The sequence below is a fragment of the Panthera pardus genome, unplaced genomic scaffold (assembly GCF_024362965.1).
Source record: "Panthera pardus isolate Hobbes unplaced genomic scaffold, ASM2436296v1 HiC_scaffold_4, whole genome shotgun sequence".
NCBI lineage: Eukaryota > Metazoa > Chordata > Mammalia > Carnivora > Felidae > Panthera > Panthera pardus.
In genome coordinates this window covers 12,335,702-12,363,593 of record NW_026526969.1, presented here as the reverse complement: position 1 = coordinate 12,363,593, position 27,892 = coordinate 12,335,702, and the positions used below count along the sequence as shown (strand labels likewise).

The following is a 27,892-nucleotide window of genomic DNA, read 5'->3' as shown; positions in this document are numbered from 1 at the left end:
CTTTGTGGAGCCGCAGCCCCTTGGCCCTACCGAGGCAGACCCTGAGGTCCAGAGAGGGTGAGCACCCTGCCCTGGGACACACAGCCCACCGGGGCCAGGTAGCTCTCTCCGCGGCTCTGCCCGGCGCTCCGGCTCCCGCGACGGCTCCAGTGTTTGCTCAGCACTCGGGAACAGATGGCTCCAACTCCCACCCACGGAAGCCAAACATTTTCCCTGGTTACCCTGCTAATTTGCTCACAAGCCTCCTCTTGTAAATAGAGAGTACAAAGCCTCCGGCGAACAGCGTGTCTGCCGAGCAATTTCTACCTGCACCGGTAAGGCTTCTGACCGAGCAAGACAAGCCCCAGGTAAGGCCCAGGTGCGGCTCGGGTTCGGCTCAGGTTCAGCTCGGGTGCGGCTCAGGTTCGGCTCAGGTGTGGCTCAGGTGCGGCCGGCCGCCGATCTCCGGCGCTCCCGTCCCAGACCTGCCCCTCCCCTCCCGCGGAGGCTGCCGGGAGAGCCTGGGCCAGCCTCTGTGACTCTCTGGCATCCTCTCATCTGTGAAATGGGCGTGCTGATTCCAGAGCAGAACGTGAGACATCGTGTAGGTGCTCTGGGAACGGAGGTGTCTACGAGAATCTGGTCACCTTCATCTGGTGACGCTGGGCTGGCATCACTCTGTGCCGCCCCCCCCCCCCCCCCGCCCCGACGGTAATCCTCCCTTTCACTTACGGAGCCCTCCTCGAGACCCAGCCCTGCCCTGAGACCCAGGGAGGAGCTAAGTCCTCGAGATTCTGAGCTGTGTGGTGCTGGACGAGTGGCTTCACGTCTCTGGGCCTCAGCCCCCTCTGTAACTCGGGCTGTGGTCCAGGTAAGGATTCCCCGATGCCTGACAACCCAGTGAGGGCTCAGGGTCATTCCTACCTCGCCAAAGTCAGGGGAGGCTCCCCGGAGAAGGGGACTGTGGGCCCCGAGGCTTTGCGGACAGAGGAATAGAAGCCGAAGGGTAGTGGCGAGTGTGTGTGGACAGGCAGTCCCTGCAGGTGGAGGGAACCACGTGGGTAGGAGATTGGGACGGACTGTGGGGGAGGGGGAGCCGCAGGAGGCTGGGTGTCGCTGGGGAGTCGCAGAGGCTGTGCATGGTCTAGGCGGGCGGGGATGGCAGGGAAGGGGGAGTCAGCAGGTCCCGGGCTCCCTCCAAGGCTCCCCCCCCAGCCTCATCCACAGCAGCCGTAATAAAGAGCTCTTCCTACTAAAAGCTTCTGGAGCGGGGCCAGGCCGCAGCAGCCCTGGGAGCCCTGGGACCCTGCTGGCTGGCCTGGGGCGTCGAGTCGGGGAGACCCAGGAGGCCGCTTACAGCCCTGGCCAGGGCCACTCCTTTGATCTCCAGGTCTAAGGGTGTGGCGTTCCAGGGCGTGGCATAACCCAGGGCAGGCAGACGAGGGAGGGACAAGCGAGGGACGAGTGTCTGCCTGGCCTCGCTGTGTGGCTGGGCCAAGCCCTCCCGCCTCTCCGAGCCTCAGCCTCCCCTCCCGGAGTCACTGTGGGGTTGGGGGGGGCAGAGACGGGGCTGACTCTGCGTCCTGGCGGGCCACGCCGGGCGAGGGCCTTCTCCTCTCTGGGCCTGGCAGTCCCAGGGGCCTTTTCTGTCCACGGTCAGAAACAGGCTTTGATGCCTTGGTCCCTGGGACCTGCCCTAAGGTGACTCAATAATCCCTGCGTCCCCGGGGGTGGCTGTGAGCACGAAGAACGGTGCATGTATGACTACGACCCAGCATCCCTGGGGGATTCCCACCCCACCACACACCTGCTGGCTTCTTCATCCCTAAAAGGGGCTCGGCGGGGGGGGGGGGGGGGAGGGGGGTGCCCCAGTCCCCGTAAGAATTAGAGGAGGCGACGGAGGTGAAGGCCGTCCCTGCACCAGGGGCGATACTGAGGGGTGGAGACCCCCGCCCCTCGGCGATCTGCGGAGCCCGGCCGTGCCCGGCGCGTCCAGCTGGCTGGCCCTGGACGGCAGCCCAGGCGGCGTCCCTCCCTCTGCCCCCGGGAGGCTCCCTCTCCCTCCCTGGCTGCGTGTGTCCTGGGCAGGCCCCGCGCTTCACTCTCTGTCTGGCTGTTGGCTGCAAATACCAGTTGATGGGAAGATTCTAATGGGCTTTAAGTTAATAAGTTGGGACTAAATTAGGTTTGAGCTCCGTAGGAAGCAGCTGGCACGGCCACCGTGGCCTGAAACAGCCCCCATGGAGCAGCGACGGCCAGGCGGGGGGCACCGCTGGGCTCTCTTTATCCTTCTCTCTCCTCCGACATTTTATTATGAAAGTTTTCAACATAAAGGAGATCCGAAGGAATTGTGCAGCGAACACCCATATGCTCACTGTCTGTATTTGCTCTGTTGGCTTTCTGGGACAGCTGCCCGTCCCCGCGTCCCCCTCGCCAGCCACCAACCCGTCACGTTGTTTTTAGTGCATTCAAAGTCGGTGGCAGACATCAGTGAACTTCACCCCTCAACATGCAGGTCATTAGCTAGAGGTCAGTATTGGCTTTGGCTTTGTTTTCTGGTTTTTTTGCTTTTTGTTCTTTGTTGGGGGGAGGGGGTTGTTTTTGTTTAGCTGTTTGGTGTGTGTTTTTAGGCAAAACTCACAAACAGTGAAAGGCACGAATCTAAAACGGACACCTGGGGAGTTGTGACAGATGCACACGTTGCGGAAGCAGCCGGAGCTCCGCCGAGATAGAGAGCTTGGCGCTGGCCCCGGAGAGTGCCCTGTGCCCCCGCCCTCCCCGACGGTGGTCACTAACTTAATTACCTTAGATCCATGTTGCCTAGACTAGAACTTCGTGCGAGTGGATAGGAGTCCGTCTGGGGTCGGCCTTTTTCACGGTGGGTGCAACGCCCTTGACGTTCCTCACAGTTACTGGGGTATCAGTGGCATGTTCCTTTTTATTGCCGCGTAGATCGCCGTGGCGCGGAAGGAGCCAGTCTGTTTACTCGTCTCCTGCTGGATGGATGGATGCCTGGGCTGTGGCCGGGTTTTTACCCTTACGAATACAAGTCTTATGGGTCTTTTTGCGGACATTAAGTTAGTTTGTTCATTTATTTATTTATCTTGAGAGAGAGAGAGAGAATGTGAGCAGGTGAGGCCCAGAGAGAGAGAAGGAAAGAGAGAGAATCCCAAGCAGGCTTCATGCTGTCAGCGTGGAGCCCAACACAGGGTTCAAACTCATGCACCGTGAGATCGTGACCTGAGCCAAAATCAAGAGTCGGACACTTAACCGACTGAGCCACTCGGGCACCCAGACGTTAAGTTTATTTTAAAGCTCATCTTGAGTCCCTCTCTCCCCCAAAACGAGACAAGCCCACTCTGTGGCTGGAGGAGGTAGGATGATGCTTTGAGTCGCCTGTTGGTCTTTGGTGAGGCACATCACCCAGACTGAGTGCCAGGTCTGCGGCGGCCCCTGCCCCTTGGGAAGGAGGGACGATGGATGGCCAGGCTGGAGGCTGTCGTCACTGCAACAGTGAGAGTTATTCTAGAAAGTCTAGCTTGGGCCAGTGTCTCCCTCGAGGTTCCTGCACAAGGGCTCGCACCTGGAGGGTGGGTTGGATGGGCCGCTAGAAATGACAGACCCAGGGCGCCTGGACGGCTCAGTCGGTGAAGCATCTGACTTCAGCTCAGGTCATGATCTCGCAGTTCGTGGGTTCAAGCCCCACTTTGGGCTCTGTGCTGACAGCTCAGAGCCTGGAGCTGCTTTGGATTCTGTGTCTCCCTCTCTCTCTGCCCCTCCCCTGCTCTCTCTCTCTCTCTCTCAGAAATAAATAAACATTTAAAAAATTAAAAAAAAAAAAAGAAAGAAAGACCCCAGGCCCCAGGGAAAGGATTCACCTGAGGCAAAGATCAAATGTAGAGTATTGCTGATCTAACACAGTGTCAGGTCGAGCAAAATCTGAAAGGTGCCACTGTCCACAGTAAAAGTCGTGGCTAAGAAACACTCCAGGCCATGCTTGAAACTCTTGAAACTCTCGCTAGATGCAAAGGCTTCTGGGAATCTGGAGACTTAGCCTCTCTCTGCTCGACGAGCAGGCTCCTCAAACTCTGAAGTGCCTGTCGCATGGCCCCAAACGGATGTCTCCAACAGACGCGCGTGTGTGGCTTTTGCCCGACGGAGCATACCGCAGTCAGGTGCGCAGGAAGCCCACAAAGTTTGCAAAGGAATCACACCAGCTTGGACTGAGCAGAGCCGAGCGGAACCCCCCTGCCGGTGGGGCCCGAGGCACAGCGAGCCCCCCCGGAGCCCACGCCCCCTTCTCAGCCTCTCCTCGACGGTCAGCAAGTGGAAGGAAACAGTCGGAAGCGGTCAGCCGGGTCAGAATGCTTCGGGCTTTGGGTTTCAATCCCTGCCGCCCCGAGGAAGCACGGGAGACAATTAGCAGAAGGACGCCTTTTCGAAAGCTCCCTGTGTCGGGGAAGGTGGGCTGGAGGGCAGGGTGGCAAAAGCCAAGAGGCCAAGGAGGAGGCCTTGGTAGCCATCCTACTGAAAGATGACCTTTTTTTTTTTTTTTTTTTTTGGAGCATCTGAGGCCATTTACAACAGCACTTGGAACTTGCCAAGCGAGGCCCCCGCTCACTCTGTCCACGAGGCGGACCCCGCCACGGCCTCCCCCTGCACCAAGCCGGATACACTGCCCGGGCCCAGGTGACGGAACAGGAGTGCAGTAAGTCCCTCCCCCGGCATGGGGCAAGGCGGGGCGCACGCATCCGTCACGAGGTCCCCAGGCACAGGACAGCGTAGCCCTCAAAGCCACGGCTAACGTCGATGAGTCGGCGTCTCCGCTCTCCACGGCCGCCACGCTGCCACGTGACGGACGGGCCAGCGGCACGCAACAGGGGTGGCGGGCCAGGCGGCTCTGCTCGCCCTGACCGGCTTGCCCACAGGCCGTCGGGGGCTCCGGGGGCGGCCTCGGCCACGTGGCTGCGCATCACACGTCTCCTGTCTCTCGGGGGACCGGCCGGCCGTGTCACCGCGGCGGTGCTGAGGTGAAAACGCTGCCGTACCACCAGCGACATCCCCGTGGCCAGCGTGAGTCACCGAGTCCCCGGTACACGTGCAGAGTGCCGCGGTGGGGAGTCTGCCGGCCCTTCGCGGGAGACGCCGCGCCGAAGACGGGACGGGGCCCGGCGTTCACCTCCCGCGAGCGGGGCATCTCTGGGGGGCAGGCCGTGCGTCGAAGGAGACACAGAATCCGAAGCAGGGTCCAGGCTCCGAGCTGTCAGCACAGGGCCCCACGCGGGGCTCGAACCCACGAGTGGTGAGACCAGGACCCGAGCCGAAGTCAGGCGCTTAACCGACTGAGCCACCCAGGCGTCCCTGCACATAAACACGTTTTGTTTTCCATGATAAGCATGTGCGTGGCAAAAAGCGTTACAGATGACCGTGGCTTACTGTGGAAAAGGTGGAGACGCACAGAGGAATATTCAGTGACGACCAATGTTGTTTTCGTTATAATCATTTCTCTGTGTGGAGTGAATATACTGTGTGCATAATTCTGTATCTTGCGTGTGCCCCTTTAAAAATTCCACTTGTGCAAAAGGCCACAGTAGAAATAAGTGTCCCTTCTCTGACCCCAGCCCCACAGGCTCCTTTCTCCGAGGCAATCACTATCACCTGCCTATGGTGCATCCTTCCAGAACAACCTATGTGCCGGTGAGCACTCCCAGCTATGCTCTCCCTGTTTTTCTTTTTCTTTTATTTTTAATGTTTATTTATTTTCGAGAGAGACAGAGACAGAGTGCAAGCAAGGGAGAGAGGGCAGAGAGAGAGGGAGACACAGAATCTGAAACAGGCTCCAGGCTCTGAGCTGTCAGCACAGAGCCTGACTCGGGGCTCAAACTCACGAACAGTGAAATCATGACCTGAGCCAAAGTCAGATGCCCAACCGACTGAGCCACCCAGGGGCCCCTATGCTCTCCCTTTTTAACACAAACGGTTTCATATTCTGCACACTGTATTAGGGTCTCCGGAGAAACAGGATGTGTGTGTGTGTGCGTGCGCAGGGATTTAGTTTAAGGAATTGACACACAATTATGGAGGCTGGCAAGCCCCGAATCTGCAGGGTGGGTCGGCTCCCTGGAGACCCAGGAAGAGCTGACGTCGTGGCTGAAGTCCAAAGGCTGTCTGCTGGCAGAGCTCCCTCTTGCTCAGGGCTGATCAGCTTCCTGTTCCATTCAGCCTTCAACTGATTGGACGGGGCCCACCCACACTACGGAGGGCAATCTGCTTCACTCAGAGTCTACCAATTTAAATGTAAACCTCATCCAAAACCACTCTCACAGAAATATACAGAACTATGTTTGACCCATACCTGGGCACCACGGGCCAGCCTAAAGTTGATGCATACAATTAGCCATCATAGTTTTCGGCAGCTTTTTGTTTGGTTGGTTGGTGTTGTTTTTGCCTAACTAAACAGTGTATCTTGTAAATGGATCCACATCAATGCAAGTAGACCTTCTAATCTTCTGGTGTTAGGAAAAAGCAACAAATGTCCCTTGAATACATAGCTTTGAACAGATATGCAAGTATCACGTACACGTTCTTAAAAAATAGTTAATGGATCAAATGGTTTCTGCATGAAAGATTTTGACCGAGGTGCGGAATTTCCTTCCACAGACGTACAAGTCTACGGTCTACCCCCATGTGGTGCGAGGGCCTCTTGCCTCAAACTTTGGTCTTGGCCTATTTGATAAGAGAAAAACAGCCTCTCACTATAGCTTTAATTTGTGTTTCTCTTCGTAGGTGTAGACCGGGGCAATTTTTCATATGTCGGAGCCACTGTGGTTTTGGTTTTGTTGTTGTTTTTTTTTCTTTTGTAAATTGTCAGCTCATGGACTTTACCCGTCTTTTCTATTGGTTATTTGGTCTTTTCCACTTTGATTTGCACGTGCTTTTTATATATTAAGGAAGTAATACCTGTCATACGTGTTGCAAATATTTTCCCCACTTTTCCATTTTTTTATCATGGGTTTTTCCATGCATGCATTTTATTTTTAGTAGTCTTTTCATTAATGGCTTCTGAGTTTTGGGCCTTCCTTAGAACATTCTTCCTATGAGATGATTAAAAACAAAAATCTGGAGTTTTTTCTTGTTATTCTGTTGGTGGTAGGGTTTGGTTTTCGCTTGGGTATAAGGCATGAGATAGGAACCCAATTTTATTTTATTTTATCTTGTTTTCAGATTGCCTCCCCCCCAGCGCAAGCAACACTTACACAATCATCTATCTTTCTCCCGTCGACACGTCAGGCTACCTTCATCGGTGCACACATCTGGGTGACTTCCGGAACTACGCTCTGTCCCCATGATTGGTTCGTCTCATCAAAGTCTAGCCCACACCGCTCTCAGTACAGGAGCTTGGTTTTCGCCTTGGTTTCTGGCAAGTTCGTCTCGACTCCTTCTCCTTCTTCTTCGGTCTTTTCTGGGATCCTTCTCGCAACTACATTTGCCCATATGAATTGCAGAATCAGTTTATCTGATTCCAAAGGAAGGACATCTTGCTGTTATTTTTACTGGGATGATGTGAGATCAGAGGATTGATTTAGAGAAATGACATCTTGGTCACACTTTTAGTCTTCCTGCCGAAGAACGGGGCAGGCTTTCTGTTTATTTATCTTCCTTCTGTTTATTTATCTTCCTCTGGGTTATTTATCTTCCTCGCAAAGATTTTCCTTTTTCCTTTCTTCTTTTTTTAATGTCCCTTTACAAGTTTTTTGTATAGGTGTTGAACATTTCTAATTAAGATTATTCCAAAGGGACACCTGGGTGGCTCAGTGGGTTAAGCGTCTGACTTTGGCTCAGGTCGTGACCTCAGGGCTCGTGGTTTCCAGCCGGCATCCGGGTCTCTGCTGTTAGGGCAGAGCCTGCTTCAGATCCTCTGCCCCCCGCCGCCCCCCAAGATAAATAAATAAATGTTAAAAATTTAAGGGTCGCCTGGGTGGCTCAGTCACGTAAGCGTCCGACTTCAGCTCGGGTCATGATCTCACAGCTTGTGAGTTCGAGCCCCGCGTCGGGCTCTGTGCTAATAGCTCCGAGCCTGGAGCCTGCTTTGGATTCTGTGTCTCATTCTCTCTCTGCCCCTTACTTGCTTGTGGTCTCTCTCAAAAAAAATAATAAACATTTAAAAATTAAAAAAACAAAGAGATGTGCCTTCGACTTGCTGTCCACGTAAAAATCCACTGATTCCTATTTTATTAAACTTTGCAAGTCATTGGGAACAGAGGTTGCATTTTACCAAGTGCCAACCAAATGTATTTCACCCATTTTATTATTTTTTTTAATTTTGTATTTATATATTTTAAGAGAGGGAGAGCACATAAGCAGGGGAGGGGCGGGGGGGGGGGGAGAGAATCCGTGCTGGCAGCACAGAGCCTGACATGGGGCTCGAACCCACAAACCGCGAGATCACGACTCAAGCCGAAATCAAGAGTTGAACACCCAACCAACTGAGCCAATCAGGTGCCCCTATTTTGCCATTTTCGTATCTGTATCAATGACCGTGGTTTTCTCTTTGAGCTGTTACTACGAGCCATGATGTTAATAGCATAGTTTCCATCAGACCTGCCCTGTAGTCCCTGTTGTAGAGCTTGCTGATTTCAATGTGCTGCTGGATTTCATTGGCTACTATTTTCTTGAGGATTTTATATTGATATTCAGAGGTGAGACTGATGTGTTCTTTTCTTAGAGAAATCTGTCAGGTTTAGGAAGCTCTTCCTTTCTTTATTTTTTTCCTGTGCTCCGGAACAGTGAAGTTTACTATAAGTAACTTCTATATAAGTTTGGTAAAATTCTGAAATTCTGTGAACCTGCCCAACCAAGCCTGGGTTTTTGGGCACAGGGGTAATATATTGTTCTTTAACAGGATCCCTTGGGGCACCCGGGTGGCTCAGTTGGTTAAGCATCCGACTTCAGCTTAGGTCATGATCTCACAGCTTGTGAGTTCGAGCCCTGTGTCTGGCTCTGTGCTGGGAGATTCTGTGTGTCCCTTTGGATTCTGTGTCTCCCGCTCTGTCTGCTCCTCCCCCACTCGTGTTCTGACTCTCTCTCTCTCTCAAAAATAAATAAAACATTAAAAAAAAAACGAACAAACCCAGGAACCCTCTATCTTCCATCGAGTGATTGTTCTATTTAGATTCCTTTCTCTTCTGATAGCAGGTTTATAGGTTCCCAGAGAATCATTTTACCCGTTTTCTGGGTTTGTTTTGTCTTTTTAACGTTGGGGCCTCGATGCAAAGTGTCTTCTGTATTCCTTCCCGTTTCCTGTTTCTGTGTCACTTACCACTTTGACCTTGGCGGTTCCATGATATTGGAAGTACCCCAGAACCGTACCGTCTAGCGGTGACAGGATTTCTCTGTGTGGTTACGTGGTCCTTCACTGGCCTTCCTGAGTTTTTCAAGTGTAACAATGGCGCAGTGCACCTCTTCCTCTACAGGCCTTTTCTGTATTTAGAATGACTGCCTTGGGCTCGGTTTTCCGGACCAAAGGGTAGGCACGTTTTGGGGGCCCATTTACTTTCCAGAAGGGTGTTCCAATCTGCACTCCCACCAGCGATGGAAGATTTTAAAAACATAGATCACCTCACGCTTTTTCCTCCAACCGAAACACCCCTGGGCTCCCCCACCTTCCACCTGCCAACAAGGCCCCCCTCAGGCTGGTTTCTGCCCCGACTTCACCTCCCGTCTCCCACCGGAAGGTTCTTCCTCCCCTGTTCCCGCTACACTGACCTTCTTTCTGGTCTTGAATATAATGAGCTTTTTCTGGCTCCGGGACTTTGCTGTTCCCTCTGTCCAAAACACCCTTAACCACAAACCTCCCCACATGGGCTCCTTCCCATCAGTCAATTCAAGCGTCACCTTCCCAGAATGGCCCTCCCTGACCACTAGACGATGACGCCCACCCCATCCCCGCAGTCACACACTATTCCATCCTTCTGTCCTGTTGTCTTGCAGGCATCTGACACTTCCTGAAGTGACTGCTTGCTTGCTGGGGACTGACACCCCACGGGGGCAGGGACCCTGATGTGTCCTCTGTATCTAGAACAGCGTCTCACACACACCGAGTAATTTTGTAAAAATTTTTTAAAGTGTATTTATTTATTTTGAGAGAGAGAGAGAGAGAGAGCAGGGGAGGGGCAGAGAGAGAGGGAGAGAGAGAATGCCAGGCCGGCTCCGTGCTGTCAGCACAGAGCCTGATACGGGGCTCGCACTCACGGACTGTGAGATCATGTCCCAAGCCGAAACCAAGATTCGGACACTTTACCGATTGAGCCGCCCGGGTGCCCCCCACCCCGAAGAAGTTTTATTTCCCCCCAGGAGGAGAGCTTTCAAAGCTCCAGACCCATGGGAAGTACGAGGCTCATTTACTCTAAAGTCAGTGTCTTAGAGCAACTCCCCTGGTCCATCTCCCCTGGTCCAAACAGCACCGGACGAAGGGAAGGGGGAGCGTCCACCCTCAGCACACCCTGTCACTTCACTCAAGGCAGCCTTATTCAGCGCTCAGTTCAGTCCACCCTTCAAACAAATATCTGGTTCTTACCGCACGCCATGCACTCCTCCGGGCACTGACGATCCAAACAGAAATCAAGCAGGGCCTTCTCCCAGGGGACTTCTAGTCTTTTAGAGGGGGACAAGGCTTTGAGAACAGGTGCCAACCACAGTGTGGGCTCTGGGCGTCCTGTCGGATGGCAGAGGTGGGTCTCAGGGCAGGGGGAGGAGCAGCGAGTCTGGTGGAAACGGACAGGAGGCATCCAGTAGGGGCGTGGCTGGTGCTCTGGCAGGTGCTGTATTCTGATCCCATCCTGGTGGCTAGTTCCTGGGTGGGGAGGGGGCTCACCTACTTCCCAAGGACACAGATCCCAGCCCTGGAAGGACCACCTCCCAGCCGGTTCCTGTTGTCACCTTGAGGCAGGACCCCTTTCCCTGCATGTGGAACCGCCCCATCACTGGCTCATTTCTTGTGCCAGGGCCCCAGTGGGCTCCCCTCTGTAATGTCCCCTGAGCTTCCACAGTCTCTCTTAAAACCACGTTACAGAAGAATAAACCGAGGCTCAGACAGAGGCACAGGAGCTGGGGCCCTCAGCCCTGAGAGAAGGCTATAATTCCATCTACCTAGTCAGGGGCTGCTCCCAAGCTGGGGGGCAGGAGAGACTGGACCGAGGTGGGGACCCGGCGAGGGGAGCAACACAGGGGGCAGCGGCAAACCTCAGACCTGGCTGGAATCCGCGCACCTCAAGGTCTCCAGCCCACGGGCTCCTACTCATCCTTCAAAACTTTGAGTCTGGCCACCCCGTGAGCTGGCCCACCCACTGACCTGGGCACCTTACGCCTGCCCCCCCTCCCCTCCCCGGCTGACTCAGGGCAGAGGAGCGGGGAAGGGGATGAGTGAGCCTGGGCATCCACGCGGGGAGGTGGGCTTGGGGGTGGCGGGCTAGGTCAACCTCAGGTCACCCGGGCTGTGGCCCGGTGCCACCACGCCCCTCCCCGGGGTGTCCGGGAAGACGACCTCGGCCTCGGCCCCGCCCCCGCCTCTGCGGGCGCCGTGGGTTGGGGACGGCGGGGGCGGGGCAGACAGGCAGGGGGAGGGGAGGGCGGGGCTCCGAGCGGAGGGGGGGGAGGGGGGCGGGCCGGGGCGGAGCGCGGTGGCCCCCGCCGCGCTCGCCGCCGCCGCCGCTGCGCCCCCCGGACGCGCTCGCCGACCCGGGGCCCGCGGACCGCGGACCCGCGGAGGACGCCGGCTGCGCCGGGCCCGAAGCGCGGGGCGTGGGGCGCGGGCGCCCAGGGGTCCCGGCGCGGGGGCGGCGGGCACAGGCGGGGCCGGGCTCGCCGAGGACCCCGGGGCCGGGGCAGTGCCGAGGTAAGCGGTCACCGCGGAGGTGGCGGGCGGGGACGGGGACGGCGATGGGCCGGGGCGCAGAGACCTGTCGGAGCCTTTGTCTGCGGCGCGCGCGGCCCCACTCCGCGCCCCCTCCCCCTCCGCGCCGGCTCGGGCGGCTGAGTCCAGGGGCGGGGGCACGTGGCGCTGGGGACCCCGAATCTCCCACCCACCCCCCACCCTCATCCTAGGAAGAGGGTACTCCTGCCTTGCCCCATCCAGCGTCTGGACCGGGCCGGCTCCCCCGCCGCGAGCGTAGGACCCAGACCCGGGAAAGGGGAGAGTGGCCGGTGGCCCCAGGCCGTGCCCAGATCTGGGAGCCACCTCCCTGCCCCCCGGCAGGCCCAAAGGGTCCCTCCACCTGAAGTTCCTCCCTGGACCCCCTCTGCCCCATCACACCTCTTCCCCCAGCCAGCTGCCTCCTAGTTCTTGGAAAAGCTGCTGTAAGAGGCAGGGCCTGAGCCGGGGGGGGGGGGGGGGGGGGGGGGTCACCTGGTTGTAGCCTGCGGAGTCTGCCCTTTGCCTGGGGGGCACAGGCCTGGGAGCCAACTTTGTTGCTGATAGGGCTGGCCCGGCAGAAGGAGCCTGGGGGGTGCAGGGTGCTGTCAGCCCTGAGACCCGCAGAAACCAAGGCCAGGGAGGAGAAGGTGGGTCTGGGCTGAGCGAGTCACCAGCCAGCGCCGCGGCCAGTGCCTTCTCCTCTCCAACAGCCGCTGTAGGAAGGGGGCGGCCGGGGAGCCTCGAAGCCCACTTTTCTGTGGGCAGAACCAACAGGGAGGAGTTGGGGCAGTCTGGAAGCCTGTGGAGGAGCAGCAGAGAACTCAAGCGGGCCCGGGCACAGGGGGCCGTCCGAGGGTGGCCAGCCAGCTGGGGCTTCTGGCCCAGACCAGTGTGAGGCCTGAGAGGGCCAGCAGGCTGGCTTTCCCAATAGAATTTAGGTTCCTCGTCGCCTCTGGAGGCAGAGCACAGCCCCTGGGAGGGAAGGGTCAGCCTGGCCCTGGGGTCCAGACACCCAGTGCCTCACAGCACCCGGGGAGCCCATTCAGAACCCGTGTCCGCTCAGTGACAGCTGAGATGAGGGCGCCAAAGGTGGTCAGCCCTGCTGGGGCTCCGATGCGACCCTCGTGGCCTCTGGCCTTGGCTCTCTGTGCCAAGCGGGGGCACGAGCCAGGCTTTCTGGACCGCTGGGGTCAAGAGCCCTCTCCAGCCTGCCGCAGTGTCCTGATGCGGGGGCTTGTGTGATTTCTGAGCACCTCCCGTGTGCCACCAAGCCTTTGACGATCCAGCCGCCACCCCCCCCCCCCCCCGCACAGTTTATGAAGTTCTTTTTCCCCATCCTCGTCCACAATAGGGAGGTAGGGAAACTGAGGCCCAGGGGTGGCCCATTGAGCAGGGACTAGTGACCTGATGGCCAAAGAAATGAACCGTGTCTTCTCAACTCCCCAGGGGTGGACATCAAGGGCTTCTGGCAGGAGGGGGGGGGGGCGGTGGGAGGAGAGAAGAACCCGGGCAGTCTCAGATTTTTAAACCCACATGCCTGTCCTTAAATTTTAACTAAAGAGGGACAGGAGAAGAGGAGGGATGGGTCGGAGACGATCCGAGGCTCCAAGGCTGTTGGTGTGGGTGAGGGGGCCAGGGAGGGACGAGTTGGAGACGTAGGCCAGGAGAGGTGGAGATGAGCCATCTCAGTGCACCCCCCCCCCGACTCTGTCACCCGGTGAGGCCTGGCCCGTGCCCAGGCCGGTGAGGTCATGCCCAGGGGCCATGGGGCCGCCACAGGGGGATCCCACAGGAGGGGCCTGGAGGAGCACATGGGGACGGTGGCTGAGGCAGGCATCGTGGGTGGCAGCTGCCTGCCTCACCAAGGAGCCAGAGGGAGCAGTGGGGCCACCTCCCGTCTTGATGCTGAGCACGTCCGCCCTCCCGGGTGGCGTGGCCAGGCGTGGCCAGGGCGCTGCGTCTTGGGAAGCTTTGCAGAACACAGGTCAGGAGTTCGGGGTTCGGGTGTCCTCTGGGGACGGGCTCCCATCCTGAGTGTTCCATCGCTCTGCCGCTGGCCCCTTCCCTGGCCTCCCTATCCAGGGAGGCTGGGAAGGCGGAGCCCAGGGTCTCCAGCCTCCTGTGCAGAGTCCTGCCCAAGGCCACGGAGCAAGGCCATGGTCATTCACACCAGGCCCAACTCTGTCCTAAATCTTACTGGGTCTCCCGGCTCCAGATGTGGCCAGAGGCCCGGGACTGGGGGACACTCAGGAAAAGCACCGAGCCTGTAGGGAGGTTATACCTGCTTCTGGCCTCCAGACGGAGAAGCCGGTGACCCTCTCCTCCATACTCCTGGGTGCCCATCAGCCCGGCAGTTTCCCCAGTCCCCGGAGCAGCCTGGAGGCAGGATGGCTCGGGGTTCCAAGGCCCCAGTAGAAACTCTACGGAGAGCTGGGAAAGGTGGAAACATGGGGCCGGCAGGAGGCGCTCGGTGACTGGAGGCTGGGAGCTGGTAAACTGAGGCGGGAGAGCGGGAGGAAGCGGGACGAAACGAGAGCAGGCAGAGGTGGAGGGTGGTGACAGGCCAACCTCAGAGAAGCCTGGAGTAATCCCCGGCAGGTGGGATCCCTCGGGAAGGGGGCCTTCCCCAGGCTGCTTCTGGGGGCTCTCCCACACGCTCGTGCGGGGCAGCGATGCCGCGCTCGGTGCCGGATGCTCCGGTCCCACCTCTGTGTCAGATTCTCTGAGGCGAGCTTGCGATCAGATAAATGAGTAACAGTTGCTACAGAACCGAATTGCTGGGGCGCCTGGCTGGCTCCCTCGGTGGAGGACGAAAGCCTTGATCTCAGGGTTGTGAGTTCGGGCCCCTCGCTGGGTGTAGCGATTACTTAAAAAAAAAAAAAAAATCTTAAAAATGAAAAGGAAGGAAAACTTGGTAACTCTCTTAGGGAAAGAAAACAAGACTCCCCCCACCCAGCTGCACACACAGCGTTACCTACACAGGGGGTGCCTCTCCGTCATGGATCAACTGGCTTCTTCCTTTCTTGTAGAATTTTTTTAATGTTTATTCATTTTTAAAAAATTTTTTCTAACCCTTGATTTGAGAGACAGAGACAGAACGCGAACAGGGGAGGGGCAGGGAAAGAGGGAGACACAGGATCCGAAGCAGGCTCCAGGCTCCGAGCTGTCAGCACAGGGCCCGACGCGGGGCTCGAACCCACGAACTGAGAGATCATGACCCGAGCCGGAGTCGGACGCTTAACCGACTGAGCCACTCAGGCGCCCCATAGTTATTTTTTTTTTAACTTTTAAAGGTTTATTGACTTTTGAGAGAGAGTGCAAGTGGGGGTGGGGCAGGTGTCCCCCTCTGACCGCACACTGCCCTAGATGAGTTGCGTCGGGCACCCCCTCGCGGAGGGAAGCCGTGCGTGGGACACGGGGCGCAGCGTTGGGCCGCGTTGGCTGTTCCGCCCGGCGCTCCAGCCCCGGACCGTTGCTTCACCGTCGATTCCCCTCCTGTCGCGCTGCCGCCAGCTGCACTCGGGCCCCTGTCCCGGGCTCCCCGAGGCGCGCAGGGGCGCGGGCCCCGCCGTGCTGCTGCAGAGCGGCTGGGAGAGTGGCAGCGAGGACCCAGGGGCGCGGCGGGGGTGGGGGCGCCCCCCTGGCTCAGCCGGCCTCCCCGCCTCTCCTCTCTCCGCAGCGCGGCTGCCATGGGCTCCGTGGGCAGCCAGCGCCTCAAGGAGCCCAGCGTGGCGGGCACGCCGGACAGGGCCGTGGTGACCAGCTTCGGCTTCGACGGCTGCCAGCTGGAGGAGGAGGTGGCCGTGCGGACAGCTGGGGGCCAGGACGGCGGGCCCGGGGGCGCCCCGGTTTTCACGGACTCTGGTGAGTGAGGGTGCGAGCCTGGCCCCGCGGGGACCGGAGCCCTGGGGGAGGGGCGCCTTGGCGGGGGGGGGGGGGGGGTCTCCGAGCGCAGGCCCCAGGGGGTGTCGGGATGGGTCACGCCTGCCACGGGGACACGCAAGCCCGCTGTCGCAGGGCCCACGCCCCAACGCTGCGTCCAGCGCAGGTCAGGGAGCCAGGCTGAGGAGGCTTCGTCTTAACGTGGGCTTTCCTGACCCCTGGGCGGCTGGAGGGGGCGCACGGTGAGTCTGCCCCGTAGGGCTTCCGCCTGGAAGTGACATGTGTCGCCTGGGTCACGTTCACTGGCCTCCCTTCAGTGGAGATGGGAAAGAGCCTGGAAGAAGGACTGATGTGAGGTTCAAAGACTTGATTTTCATCCTGGCTGTGTGACCTTGGGCAAGGGCCTAAACCTCTCTGAGCTTGTTTCCCCACATGGAGGAACCAGGCAGGCTGCCTCTGAGATCAGACTTGCAGGGTAGAGGGCTGCCCCTGGACAGGTTTGGGTTCAGCCCCAGCCCCCCGTCTCTCTGCCACTGGGGGACCGTGGGCAAGTTACCACTGTCTGCGCTTGGGTTATGTCCTCTAGGAAAGAGGAAGGGGACTGGTACCACCCTCCGTGTGGCTGCAGTGGAAGCCCCAGAACATCGCTTAGGGCTGTCCCCGTGCTCAGGAGGCCCCTGTGATACTTCGTTTGGGGTGGCTATAGTTTATGCTGGCGCCAGCGCAGGCTCGGAAATAGGGGCTTATTCTCTGGTTCCGTCCGCCCTGTCTGCAGATGGGAAGCAGAGGTCCTGCTGGCCGAGCCCTGCAGTGGGTTGGAGTAACCTCGCTGCTCCCCTGTGCCTAGGCAGGGCCAGCTCCCGGCCCATCCCCCAGGTGCCAGGCTTCCCCCAGCCGGGTGTGGCACTAGATAGCATGTGGCCAGAGACGTGGATGGCGGCCCAGGCTCTGTGCTGACGGCTCGGAGCCTGGAGCCTGCTTTGGATTCTGTGTCTCCCTCTCTTTCTGCCCCTCCCCTGCTCTGTCTGTCTGTCTGTCTCTCTCTCTCTCTCTCAAAAATAAATAAACGTTAAAAAAATTGACTATAGTAGCTTTGGTGACGGTGGCTGGGTCAGTCAGGGTTCAGCCAAGAAACAGAGCCAGTAGGAGACACATAGAGAGCAGACAGAGAGAGAGATGTAGGTATGTAGGTGTAGATATATACACACGTGTATGGGTTTGTTACAGGAAATAAGCATCCACAGTGGAGCCTGGCTACAGCAGTCTGAAGTCCATAAGGCAGGTGCTCAGGAAACCCCAGGGGCATGAGCTGTTTAGGGTCTCAGCTCTGGGAAGACCTACATGTCTTGCCTGATTCGGCCAGGCCCACCCAGGGTAATTTTTTTCGATTAACTTAGAGTCCACTCAGGAGGGACTTTAATCCACAAAATCCCTTCACAACAGCACCTCAGTCAGTTTGATTGAACAACGAGGGACTGTTTTAGCCTGCCAAATTGGCCCATAAAATTGACCACCACAGTCCACCCCTTGCCCACTTGGCTCCCATACACGGCTCTGTAAACCACACTTAATCTCCAAATAAAGACACCAACAGAGTCATACCGCTGCCTGGGGTGACACAGCTAACCAAAAACACGCTGATCCTTTCCCAGGAAGATGCAAAGTCCACATTCCCACGTTCCCACCTCTCCTTTGACAGCTCGTAACATAAATACTGAGATGGGACATTAACACGTGAACGTGTCTTAGGTTCGACACTAAGGTCACAAAGCAGGCAAAACACGAGTTCCCGGTTAATACACATATGCAAACATTCATGTCAAGACAAGGAAGAAACATGCGTGACAACGGCATTTGTCGGTTCTGAGGCGGGTCACGTGGTCCTAGCTGGCACTTATGACCCCCTTTCCCCGCTACCCATTCCTCGTGCTCTTCACCCTCAGCACCTAGCTGGCCTTGGTTCTTTGCTTGGTGGGCTGACCCAGACCTTCACTTTTTTTTTTTTTTAACGTTTATTTATTTTTGAGACAGAGAGAGACAACAGCATGAACAGGGGAGGGTGAGAGGAAGAGAGAGACATAGAATCTGAAACAGGCTCCAGGCTCTGAGCTGTCAGCACAGAGCCCGACGCGGGGCTCGAACCCACAGACCGCGTGATCGTGACCTGAGCCGAAGTCAGACGCTCAACCGACTGAGCCACCCAGGCGCCCCCAGACCTTCACTTCTAAAGGCTACAATTGGATTGTTGTTGTTTTCCGTTGACTTCAGTCCTGGGGACTGGAAGTCCTAAGAGATGCCATAGGGAACCTCTTGCAATCTGGACATTGTCATCTTCTATTCTGTTCTATTCTGTTCTGTCCCCACGGGCAGCAGCAAGCTGATTTCCCCTTGGTAGTCGGGTTGACCCACCCCAGCCAGGAAGGCAGCCCTCTCCTCTGCCCGTTGATTCAGGGCCGGGAGGTGTCCAGAGTGCCTGGTGGCCGTCTCGCTCCCAGGTCAATGGGATCATTGTGTCTCTGCCTAGAAGCACTTCTCCTGTCGCAACCAGGACCGTCCCCTTGGGCCGGCAGCCTCGAGGCACAGGGGTGGGGAGCAGGCATGTTGCTCGCGGGCTTTTGAAGGTCATCGTGAGTGGTGCTACTCCCACGGCCGCCCGTGCTCCCCGGACACCTGGGTGCCGAAGGGGAGATCACCCCATGTGTTAGACACCGAGTTAGAGCAAACCTTCTGGAGGGTTCCACCTTGGCTGAGTCTTCCGACGGCCCTTCCTCCATCCCGTCAAGCCAGCTGCTTGGTGGCCGTGGTGGTGATGGCCGTGGGTGGTTGCCATGACTGGGGCAGCTCTGGCCACGAAGGTGGATGTGGGGGCGGTGGCCACGGTGTCGATGGCCCGTGGATATGGGGGTGGCGGTGCTACGGTAGACTGTGGTCCTGGCACGGCGGCCGTGGCTCCGAGGGGCTTGTCCGCCTCTAACCTGCCGCCTCTGGGTTTAGCGGTAGGGGAGCCCGTGCCCGACGACCGCTACCACGCCATCTACTTTGCGATGCTGCTGGCCGGCGTGGGCTTCCTGCTGCCCTACAACAGCTTCATCACCGACGTGGATTACCTGCACCACAAGTACCCAGGTGGGTCCCCCGCGGTCGTGTCCCGCCCGCCACAGGCCGGCCGGCGCGCTCAGCTCTGGCCCGCCGCCCTCCGGAGACCCCGCAAGCGGGCCTCGGCTTCGGGGAAGCCCATTTTATTCAGATCCTCACTCGGCTGCCGAGCGCGGAGTGACTCCAAGCGCCCGCTCACCCTCTCTGGGCCGCCAGCCAGTCTCGGGCGGCGCAAGGAAGCGGCCCCTGGGGAGGGTGGGTGCAGGGAGCGGCGCGCCCCCTGAGCACCTGCTGCTGGCCGGCCCCCTGCAGGGACCTCCATCGTGTTCGACATGAGCCTCACCTACATCCTGGTGGCGCTGGTGGCCGTGCTCCTGAACAACGTGCTGGTGGAGAGACTGAGCCTTCACACCAGGATTACCGCGGGTACGCTGCCCGCCGGGGCTCCCAGCTCTCACGCGTCCGGCCTGCCACTCACCCCAGTTTCCCTGCGACTCACTCTCCCCATCTATAAAATGGGCACATGTCCCAGGACTGTTACAGAGTTCAGCGTAGGAAAGTAGGGTCAGGCCTGTGGCGGGTGCACCACGTGCTAGCGTGACACCTGCACCTGGGGAGGCTCTGTGCGCCCCACATTGCGTCCTGGGGCCTAGTCTGCTCTTCCTGTCCCTTTCCTCTTCATGGCAACATCCGGTGTCAAGGCCCAGCTCAAATGGGGCCTCCTCCGGGAAGCCTTCCAGGCACCCCTCCTGAGCCCTCTAGGTGCCCTCGGCCCTCCCAGCATAAAGGGGGAAAGGCAGACAGAGAGGACACCTCTGACCTGGCTCTGCAGGAGGGGTGGCACGGGGGGAGCCCCCAGCCTCATGTATCCACGTCTCTGGCCTCTCGTCCCTCAGGCTACCTCTTGGCCTTGGGCCCCCTCCTCTTTATCAGCATCTGTGACGTGTGGCTGCAGCTCTTCTCTCACGACCAGGCTTACGCCATCAACCTGGCCGCTGTGGGCACCGTGGCCTTAGGCTGCACAGGTAGGAGCCCGGGCCGGGGGGCGGGGGGGGAGGCGGGCAGGGCGGGGGCCGGGGCCGAGCCCCTGAGTACCCACTGCTGGCCATGCCACCCCCACCCCGTCCGCCTGCTGGGAGCGTAACGACACGAGGTGACAAGGACTCAGTGCCGGCACCTACCCCCGTGCGTGCCCCATGTGCGTGCTCACACAGTGCACACGCACAGCGCCTGCCACATCCCCGTGCACGCTCCGCACACGCACACACACACGCTGGGCACACGTTTGCACACCCCTGCGTGCCCTGTGGACGTGGAGGCAGTTCCCTGGCTTTCTCAGATAGAGACTGCACTTCAGGAACTATCTTGCCCATGTGACCACGCCACTGTGTTTCTCTTGGAGACTGGCTTTCAAAGTTGTATTTCTGACTTTTAATTTTAAAACTATTTCAAACCCATGGGAAGGTTGCAAAAATAGGATAATAAATTCCCATACACGGACCACCGGTTGCTAATGTTTTGTCGGATAGGCTTTCCCTCTGTCCCCCCCGTTTACGTAATAGGTGCGTATAAATTTTGCTCCTGAACGCATATCAACATAAAATACGCTATGTTTTCCCTTTAAACCATTCGGGGGTTACGTGCAGACGTTATTACGTGTCTTGCCTACGTACTATCACCGGAGGGTGTATTTTCTAAAAGCCGAGACGTTTCATCTGTAACCGGGTTACAACTGCCCGAGTCTGGGAATTGAACGCTGCCCACGTCCGAGAACTGAACACTGACCCCCACGGTACCTTATCTACAACCCATATGCGCGTATTACCAATCGCCGTGGGAACGTCTTTAGCGTTTTCTTTTTCTGATCCAGGATCCGATCCAGGATCGTGTCCTGCGTTCGTCGTTAATCCCCTTTAATCCCCAAGGGTCCTCAGGTTTCCACGGCCACGACGTTTGGGAAGGTCCAGGCCTGTTGTTTTGTACTCTTTCAAGTTCTTCTTGAGCGGGAAGAAACACACTTCCTGTTACGAGCCAGTGTGGGTTACCTGTTTATCAGTGAAATCAAGGCTTCTGGAAACTGTTCTCATTCCAGGCCGTGTCCTCGGGTGTGTTTTGTTCTGTTCCATTTGGTTAAAAAGCAGATATTTTCCCAGTGTGACCGCTCCAGGGTGTCCGTGTAGACCACGGATGCGCCGACCTGCAGGGTCCGGGCCAGTGAGTCTTTAACCCCCTTAGACCCGGTGCTGGTTGGGACGAGAGCAGTGAGGCTCTAGAAACCAGCTGGCTCCGAGATCTCGGTGCCTTTGTAGAGCGAGACTTGTTTCTGGTTCTTGCCACGCGTTCGACACGTGGATGGGGGCGGAGCTCCACAGTCACTGGGAGTCGGGCGCAGCGGTAACTGTAACACGGGTTCCCTGTGGTCACTGCTGCTGGGGGAAAGACACACCCCAGTCCACGTGGGCCTTTCACTGCCTCGGCCAGACGCGGGGCACGTTGTCGCTGCACGTGATTCATTGGCCGGAGCCAGTCATGGGGTCCGGCTGGCCGCGCACGCTCGGTTCGGCGGACAGGGCGCTGGGACCAAATCTCTGTGCTGCCCGCGATGTTCACGTCCATTTCCCCGCACCCTCACCAACGCGTGCTCTCGGACTTGTGAATTTGGTTCCAAGCTGACAGGTGATGGGTGGCATCTCACGGTTACTCCTCTGTCTGTCCCCCCAAGTGCAGCAATCCAGCTTCTATGGCTACACGGGGATGCTGCCCAAGAGGTACACACAGGGCGTGATGACCGGGGAGAGTAAGTAGCGGCAGGCCCCCTGGAGGGGACCCCCCCCCCCCCCGCGACATGCCATGGACCCGGCGCTGGGGACCGTGACCGCCGTCTACCCGCGCCTGGCTGGTGGGGGGCAGGGACTCCTGGTGGGAAGGGACGTGGCTTTGATGTGTCCACATCTCTCCAAGCATGCAGTCCTTTGCGCGAGAAGCATACACGTCTCCTAGCGGGGGTCTGTGGTGGCTTGGAGTGCCCGTGTGTCTGTGCATTTTGTGTGTCTGTGTGTGCGTGTACGTGCGGGCGTAAGCCTGTCCAAACCGTGACGTCCAGCATCGTGCCGTCCTCGGAGCCCCAGACCCCTGCGCTAACCCCTGCCCGGCACCCCCACTTGGCTTCTCAGACCCGCTTTCCCAAGCCCATCTGCCCTGTCCTCCCGCCCCTGGTCAGTGAATGGCCCCCCCTTGCTCACACCGGACACTTACCCAGCACCTGGGCTTGCCCCGCACTCCAGCCCTGGTCCGGGGGGGCCAGCTCCCCTCTTGCCCTGCCGCCCCTGCCCACACATCAGGACCCCCTTTGAAGCACCTTCCTCCAGATGCTCCCCATCTTCCTTCTGCACCTGGACGGGCCGGGGTCCAGGCGGGAAGCTGGGCCCACTTCTCGTCTTCGAGGTCCTCTGCGCCCCCTCCCGTGTGGTGACCACATGGCCCCAGGGCGCCAGGCCTCAGGTCTGTGGGGTTTGGTTCCAGGAAGCACTGGACAAGCAGATCACTTCTGTATATTTTGCCGCGGAGATGACCAAGGAACCCGCCGGAGCGGTGCGGATTTGGGGTGGTTTACGCAGTCAGGAGCCCCACGCTCTGGGAGCAGCCCACACCCACATCCTGCCTGAGGCCTCCTGCCTGCCACGACCCCGTTGCCCTCCCTCGTGACCTCACGAGCACGGCCACCCTGCCGGGGACACCGCCCCTGGCCGTCGCCTACCCGCAGAATCGTGCGCGGGTGTTGGCATTTTTCCGCGACTTCTCTGCTGCCTTCCCCACCAAGCCCCGGGAAGGCCGGGCCTATGTCCCCTCTGTCCCCACTGTGTCCTCAGGGCGGGATGGTGCCAGATACGCAGCAGGCGTTCTAGAAATGCTCCTGCGTGTGACTATGCAGTGCCAGGGAGGGACGTTCTGAGTGGTCGCATTTTGTGACACCTGCATGTCTGAAGACCAGGCCAGGCCAGGCCCAGGGCGGGGGGCGGGCGCGGGTGCAGGGCCAGGGGCAGAGTGGGGGCAGGGCCAGGCAGGGCCGGGGCAGGTGCGTGGCCAGTGTCAGAGCGGGCCAGGGCCAGGCCGGGCAGGGCCAGGGCAGAGCCGGGGGCGCTGAGCGGGGGCCGAGGCCTGGGCCCAGCACGGCGCCCTCTCGGCTCCAGGCACGGCGGGCGTCATGGTGTCCCTGAGCCGCATCCTCACCAAGCTGCTGCTGCCGGACGAGCGGGCCAGCACGCTCATCTTCTTCCTGGTGTCCGCGGGCCTGGAGCTGCTCTGCTTCCTGCTGCACCTGCTGGTGCGGCGTAGCCGCTTCGTGCTCTACCACACGGCGCGGCCCCGCGACAGCCGCCCCGGCTGCAGGGCCGGCTACCGGGTGCACCACGACGTCGCGGCGGGGGACGTCCACTTCGTGAGTCTGCCGGGCGCCGCCCCCGCCCAGTCCCGCTTGTGGTCTCCGCCACGCCGTGGCCTCGGGCTGCGTCCCGCGGGGCCTCCTTCGTTCTGCGGACCCAGGTTGCGTCCCTCCGTGGCACCGCGTGTCTGTGGCCTGAGTCCCCGCGGGCAGGCCGCCCGGAGCCATGCTGGGGGGCGGGGCGCCCTCTGGTGGCGGCAGCGGGGCCGGTGGGGCGGAGGCGCGGAGTCCCCCCAGACGGGGTCCAGAGGGTCACCCCGGCTCTGCATGGGAAACGCTGCCGTGAGCTCAGGATGGGGACCACGAGGCCACATGCCGTGTCACGGTGCTGGGATAAGGCCCACAGTGGGAACGAGGCCCCCCGGTGGCCAAGGAGGTTCCCCAAGAAGTGGCTTCTGGGCTGAAACCTGGCCCGTGGGGGAGGGGAGACGGGAAGACCCACAGGAAGGGCACTGGGGACAGAGGGACATGCATCTGCAGGGGCTCAGAGGCGGATGGGGCTCGGTGTGTTTGAGGGGCCCCCACCCAAACCCCACCGGCCGCTGCTTCGTCCTCCCTCCAGGAGCACCAAGGCCCAGGCCTGGCCAACAGCGGGTCCCCGAAGGACAGCCCGGCCCACGAGGTGACCAGCCACGGCGGGGGGGCCTACACGCGCTTCGATGTGCCTCAGCTGGGAGTCGCGCGCAGCTGGCCCTCCTTCAGAGGTGGGGGTGGGGGCGGGGGCGGGCAGGGCGGTGCTCCGCGCGCGTCCCGCCCCGTGGGCCTGGCGCGCGGCGCCGTGGGGCGGGGCGGGGGCGGTCGGGCCGTGCTCTGCGCATGTCCGGTGACGCCCCGGCCCCGTGGGCCTCATTGCGCGCACGTGCGGTGGCGGCGCGGACGCTGCGCCCTGACCCCTGGCCCGTCCCCCGCAGCCCTGCTGCTGCACCGCTACGCCGTGGCCCGCGCCATCTGGGCCGACATGCTGTCCATCGCCGTCACCTACTTCATCACGCTGTGCCTGTTCCCGGGTCTCGAGTCCGAGGTCCGCCACTGCGTCTTGGGCGAGTGGCTGCCCATCCTCATCATGGCCGTGTTCAACCTCTCCGACTTCGTGGGCAAGGTAGGCCCGCAGCCCCTTCCCTGCGTCTGGGGGAGAGGCGGTGGGGGCGCGAGAGCCGGGAGGCCCGGGGGAGGGGCAGGCCCCGAGCCGAGCGCGCCCGTGTCTCCCGAGTGGGGAGGGCGGTGGCCAAGCAATGACGCGGCCCCACTACCGTGCAGGGCGGCTCCGAACTGCCTGTCGGCCGTGCGCACAAAGTCCGGCGCCGTCGTTCTGTGTCTGTGCTCGGCCCGCAGGGCCCCGGGGCAGGCCTCCAAAGACGGCACAGGAAGTACTTCCGGGGGCAGGAGCGCCCCGAAGGGGCCAGGAGAATCTGGGCAGAGTGCTCTGTGCTGCGGGCGCAGGACAGGGTTGGGGGGGTCAGGGCTGGAGTAAGATCAAGGCTCCCGTTTCTGGGACAGGCCTGACGTGGGGGAACTTGAGGCTCAGAGAGGGAAAGCCGTTTGCTCGAGGTCACACAGCAGGGAGTCTGGTTCTTGAGGGAAGGAGGCTTGGTTTGCGGGCTCAGCTCCAGATCTTGCGGCTTCCTGCTGTGGGAGTGGTGGCAGGTGACCCTGGGCGCCTCGGGTGTCATTTTTCAAGCGGGGTCAAGAGCCCGTCCCGCGAGGGTACGGTGAGGATTGAGCAGGAGGGATCTTTGCGGTGTTGGGAAGGATTCTGGACACACGGCGAGGACCGCGTGTCGCTGTGACGCGGGATTTGGTGGATTTGGTGGTCCCGGCTGGGTGAGGACGGGGACGCGGCCTGAGCCGGAGCGTGTGGAGACAGGGGCCGCGTGTGGGGGCCACGGTGGAGACGGCGGGGTGGTGGCGTCAGTGGAGGGAGGGGGCCAACGCGCTTCGCTCCCCACAGATCCTGGCAGCTCTGCCCGTGGACTGGAGGGGCACCCACCTGCTGGCCTGCTCCTGCCTGCGTGTGGTCTTCATCCCCCTCTTCATCCTGTGCGTCTACCCCAGCGGCACGCCCGCCCTGCGCCACCCAGCCTGGCCCTGCGTCTTCTCTCTGCTCATGGGCATCAGCAACGGCTACTTTGGCAGCGTGCCCATGATCCTGGCGGCGGGCAAAGTGAGCCCCAAGCAGCGGGAGCTGGCGGGTAAGGCCCGGCACCCCTCTGCCCGGCAGGGAAATCGAGGCCCGCGGAAATCCCTGCCACGCGGCAAGAAGGTGCATTTGGGCTCCGGGATCAGATCGATCTCAGGGAGTTTGTAGTGCGAGCGTGCTTGTCGGTCGTTCGTTCCTTCGTTCCACAACTACGCGGTGAGCCCCTACCGTGGGCCAGGCGCCATTCTAGGTGCTGGGGACTCGGCGGCCACGAAACAGCGCTTCCTGCGCTCGTGGGGCTGACAGTGCAGAGGTGACGGGTGACAGGGCATGTAATACGTTGAGTGGTAAGTACGACAGAGAAAAGTAAAGCAGAGAAGTGGGATGTGGGAGTTGGGATGGGAGCTTGCGATGTAAGCAGAGCAGTCTGGGAAGGCTCCCTGAGGAGGTGACTTTTGACAGCCGACCTGGAGAAAGTGGTGAGGGACACGTGACATGCTAGGGACTAGCCGGTGGGAAAGCCCAGAGGCAGAGCTGGCGGGGGGTGGGGCCGCCAGGGCAGGCGGTGGGAGGCCCGAGGACGGACTGGACCTTAATGTGTCTTAAGACCCCTTCTGGTGCTGCTTGGACAGCGGGGAGGGAACAGACGGGGACAGGAAAGGAGTGACGGGTCCCGCACCCGTCCGTCGACAGCGTAAGGGGCGGGGACCCCGACAACAAGGGGAGGTTGCCTTGTCTCTGGAGGAAAATGGTGGTTTCCGGATCTGTTTTGATGGTAGAGCCCACGGGGCCAGCTGATGGATTGGGAGAGCGGGTGTGAGAAGGGGACGGGAGTCCAGGAGGAGCCCCCACTTTGGGGCTGTTGCAGGAAGCTTGGGTCGCCGTCTCTTGAGACGGTGGGGGCTTGTGGGGGAAGGGGCCCTGGAGTCTGTTCTGCGCACAGTGGTCCCAGAAGCCCCGTTAGACGCCCTGGACGGTCCGTGACCAGGAAGCACGTGGAGATGGGGGGCTGGAGGGGGAGAAGCAGGCAAGGCCCCGGGCGCCCGACGTGCTCCCATCGGGGTGTCTCACAGCCCTGGGACGGCCGCCTCTTCGGGAGCGGGCGCCGGTCGCTGCCTCGGACCCAAGAAGCCGGGGCTGCTGCCCAGCAGCCCTTTGCCGAGACCGCCGCCGCGGTCCTCTGAGCGCCCCTTGCTGCCCCGCCCCCACCTGCTCCCTCAGGTCCAGTCTCGTCCGCAGGGAACACCATGACCGTGTCCTACATGACGGGGCTGACGCTGGGCTCCGCCGTGGCCTACTGCACCTACAGCCTCACCCGGGACGCCTACAGTACTTGCTTCCGCCCCTCCGCCAACACCTCCGCCCCCGCCGGCCTCTGAGCCGGGCCCGGGCCCCCCCCCCCATTCTGGCCTGGACTAGGGGCCCCGAGGCCCGAGGCCCCCTCCCCGCCCCTGCCTGCAGTGCCTGCGGGGCCCCGGCCTCCCCCGCCCCCCACCCCCCCACTCCGTGCCAGTAACGCCACCCTCCGGGTCCGGCCGGCCATCACGCCGGCCCCAGGGTTCTGCCGAGCCCTCCCGCCCCCCAGAGCCACCCAGCACTGTGCTCTGCGTCGCGTCTCCGGCCTGTCCTTCTCCCTCTGTCTGTGTCCGGTGGCCCCAGCTGTCGCCAGACGAGTGCCCTCTCTGGGGTCGCAGCCGTTCGCGGCCAGGAGAGCAGACTGCCAGCCGGTATCCCCTCCTGGTGACCCTCACCCACGGACCCGGGCCCCAGCCCTCCTCCACCAGTGGCCCTCCTCATGAACACGAGAGGTCCTCAGCGGAGAGGGCCTGTCCCTGTCCGTCTGTTCGTAAACACTGCTTCTTTCGAACAAAACGCATCTGCCGGGAGGGAATCGTAGCCCTGGGTCTGAATGGTTTCAGACCACGGTCTACACCGGTCTATGACCGCAGCTTCCGCACCGGTCTGGGCGCACACACCCCACGCCGAAATCCACCTCCGTGCACCCTGGCGCCCACCTGATGCCACAGGCCTGGCAGTCTGTGCCTGCCCCGAGACCCCCGTCTGCTTCTCTGGCCACCCCGTCTGTCTGTGATGCCGGAAGGGGGCACGCTCTGGTTGAAGTCTCTCTCTCAGACACTGATCCTCACCCAGGGTGGCCCAAGGAGGGACGTGAGTCCCTGGCAAGTAGGGAGCTGTGGGGGTCCCTCCTCAGCCGGGACCCTCAAGCCCCGGGCTGGCCCAGTGCCCTGAGCGGAGGGATTTCTGGAGTGTCTTGACAAAGTCAGGCTTCTCAGGGGAGAGGAGTCTGCCCTGCCACCCCCACGGCACAGCTGTGACCACCCGCCCCTGTGTCCTGTCTCCCCCTCACCCCCCCGTCCGTCCACTAACTGTACCGCACTGGCCATTAAAAGATGAAGGCAGAAACTCCCCAGCTGCTGCCTCAGAG

General features: G+C 60.3%; 1 protein-coding gene and 1 non-coding gene across 4 annotated transcripts; one reads left to right on the top strand and one right to left on the bottom strand.

The window, feature by feature from the left end:
• On the top strand, positions 1-27,877 carry SLC29A4 (solute carrier family 29 member 4). Of its 3 annotated transcripts, none has more exons than XM_019422530.2 (11): positions 1-347; positions 15,570-15,754; positions 18,767-18,898; positions 19,181-19,294; positions 19,765-19,893; positions 21,591-21,665; positions 23,059-23,306; positions 23,872-24,013; positions 24,221-24,408; positions 25,258-25,498; positions 26,668-27,877. In XM_019422530.2, the coding sequence occupies exons 2-11, from the start codon at positions 15,580-15,582 to the stop codon at positions 26,823-26,825; spliced, it is 1,602 nt and encodes a 533-aa protein (XP_019278075.2). In that variant the 5' UTR covers positions 1-347; positions 15,570-15,579; the 3' UTR covers positions 26,826-27,877. The 3 variants fall into 3 exon arrangements, with proteins under 3 accessions (XP_019278075.2, XP_053750095.1, XP_053750096.1); XM_053894120.1 differs by lacking the exon at positions 1-347 and adding an exon at positions 11,634-11,872; XM_053894121.1 differs by lacking the exon at positions 1-347 and adding an exon at positions 11,638-11,872 and having other exon boundaries at positions 26,686-27,877.
• TRNAR-UCG (transfer RNA arginine (anticodon UCG)) lies at positions 17,894-17,978 on the bottom strand. The gene has a single exon. It is a non-coding gene; the product is annotated as a tRNA-Arg (tRNA).
• Positions 27,878-27,892: the final 15 nt, after the last annotated feature.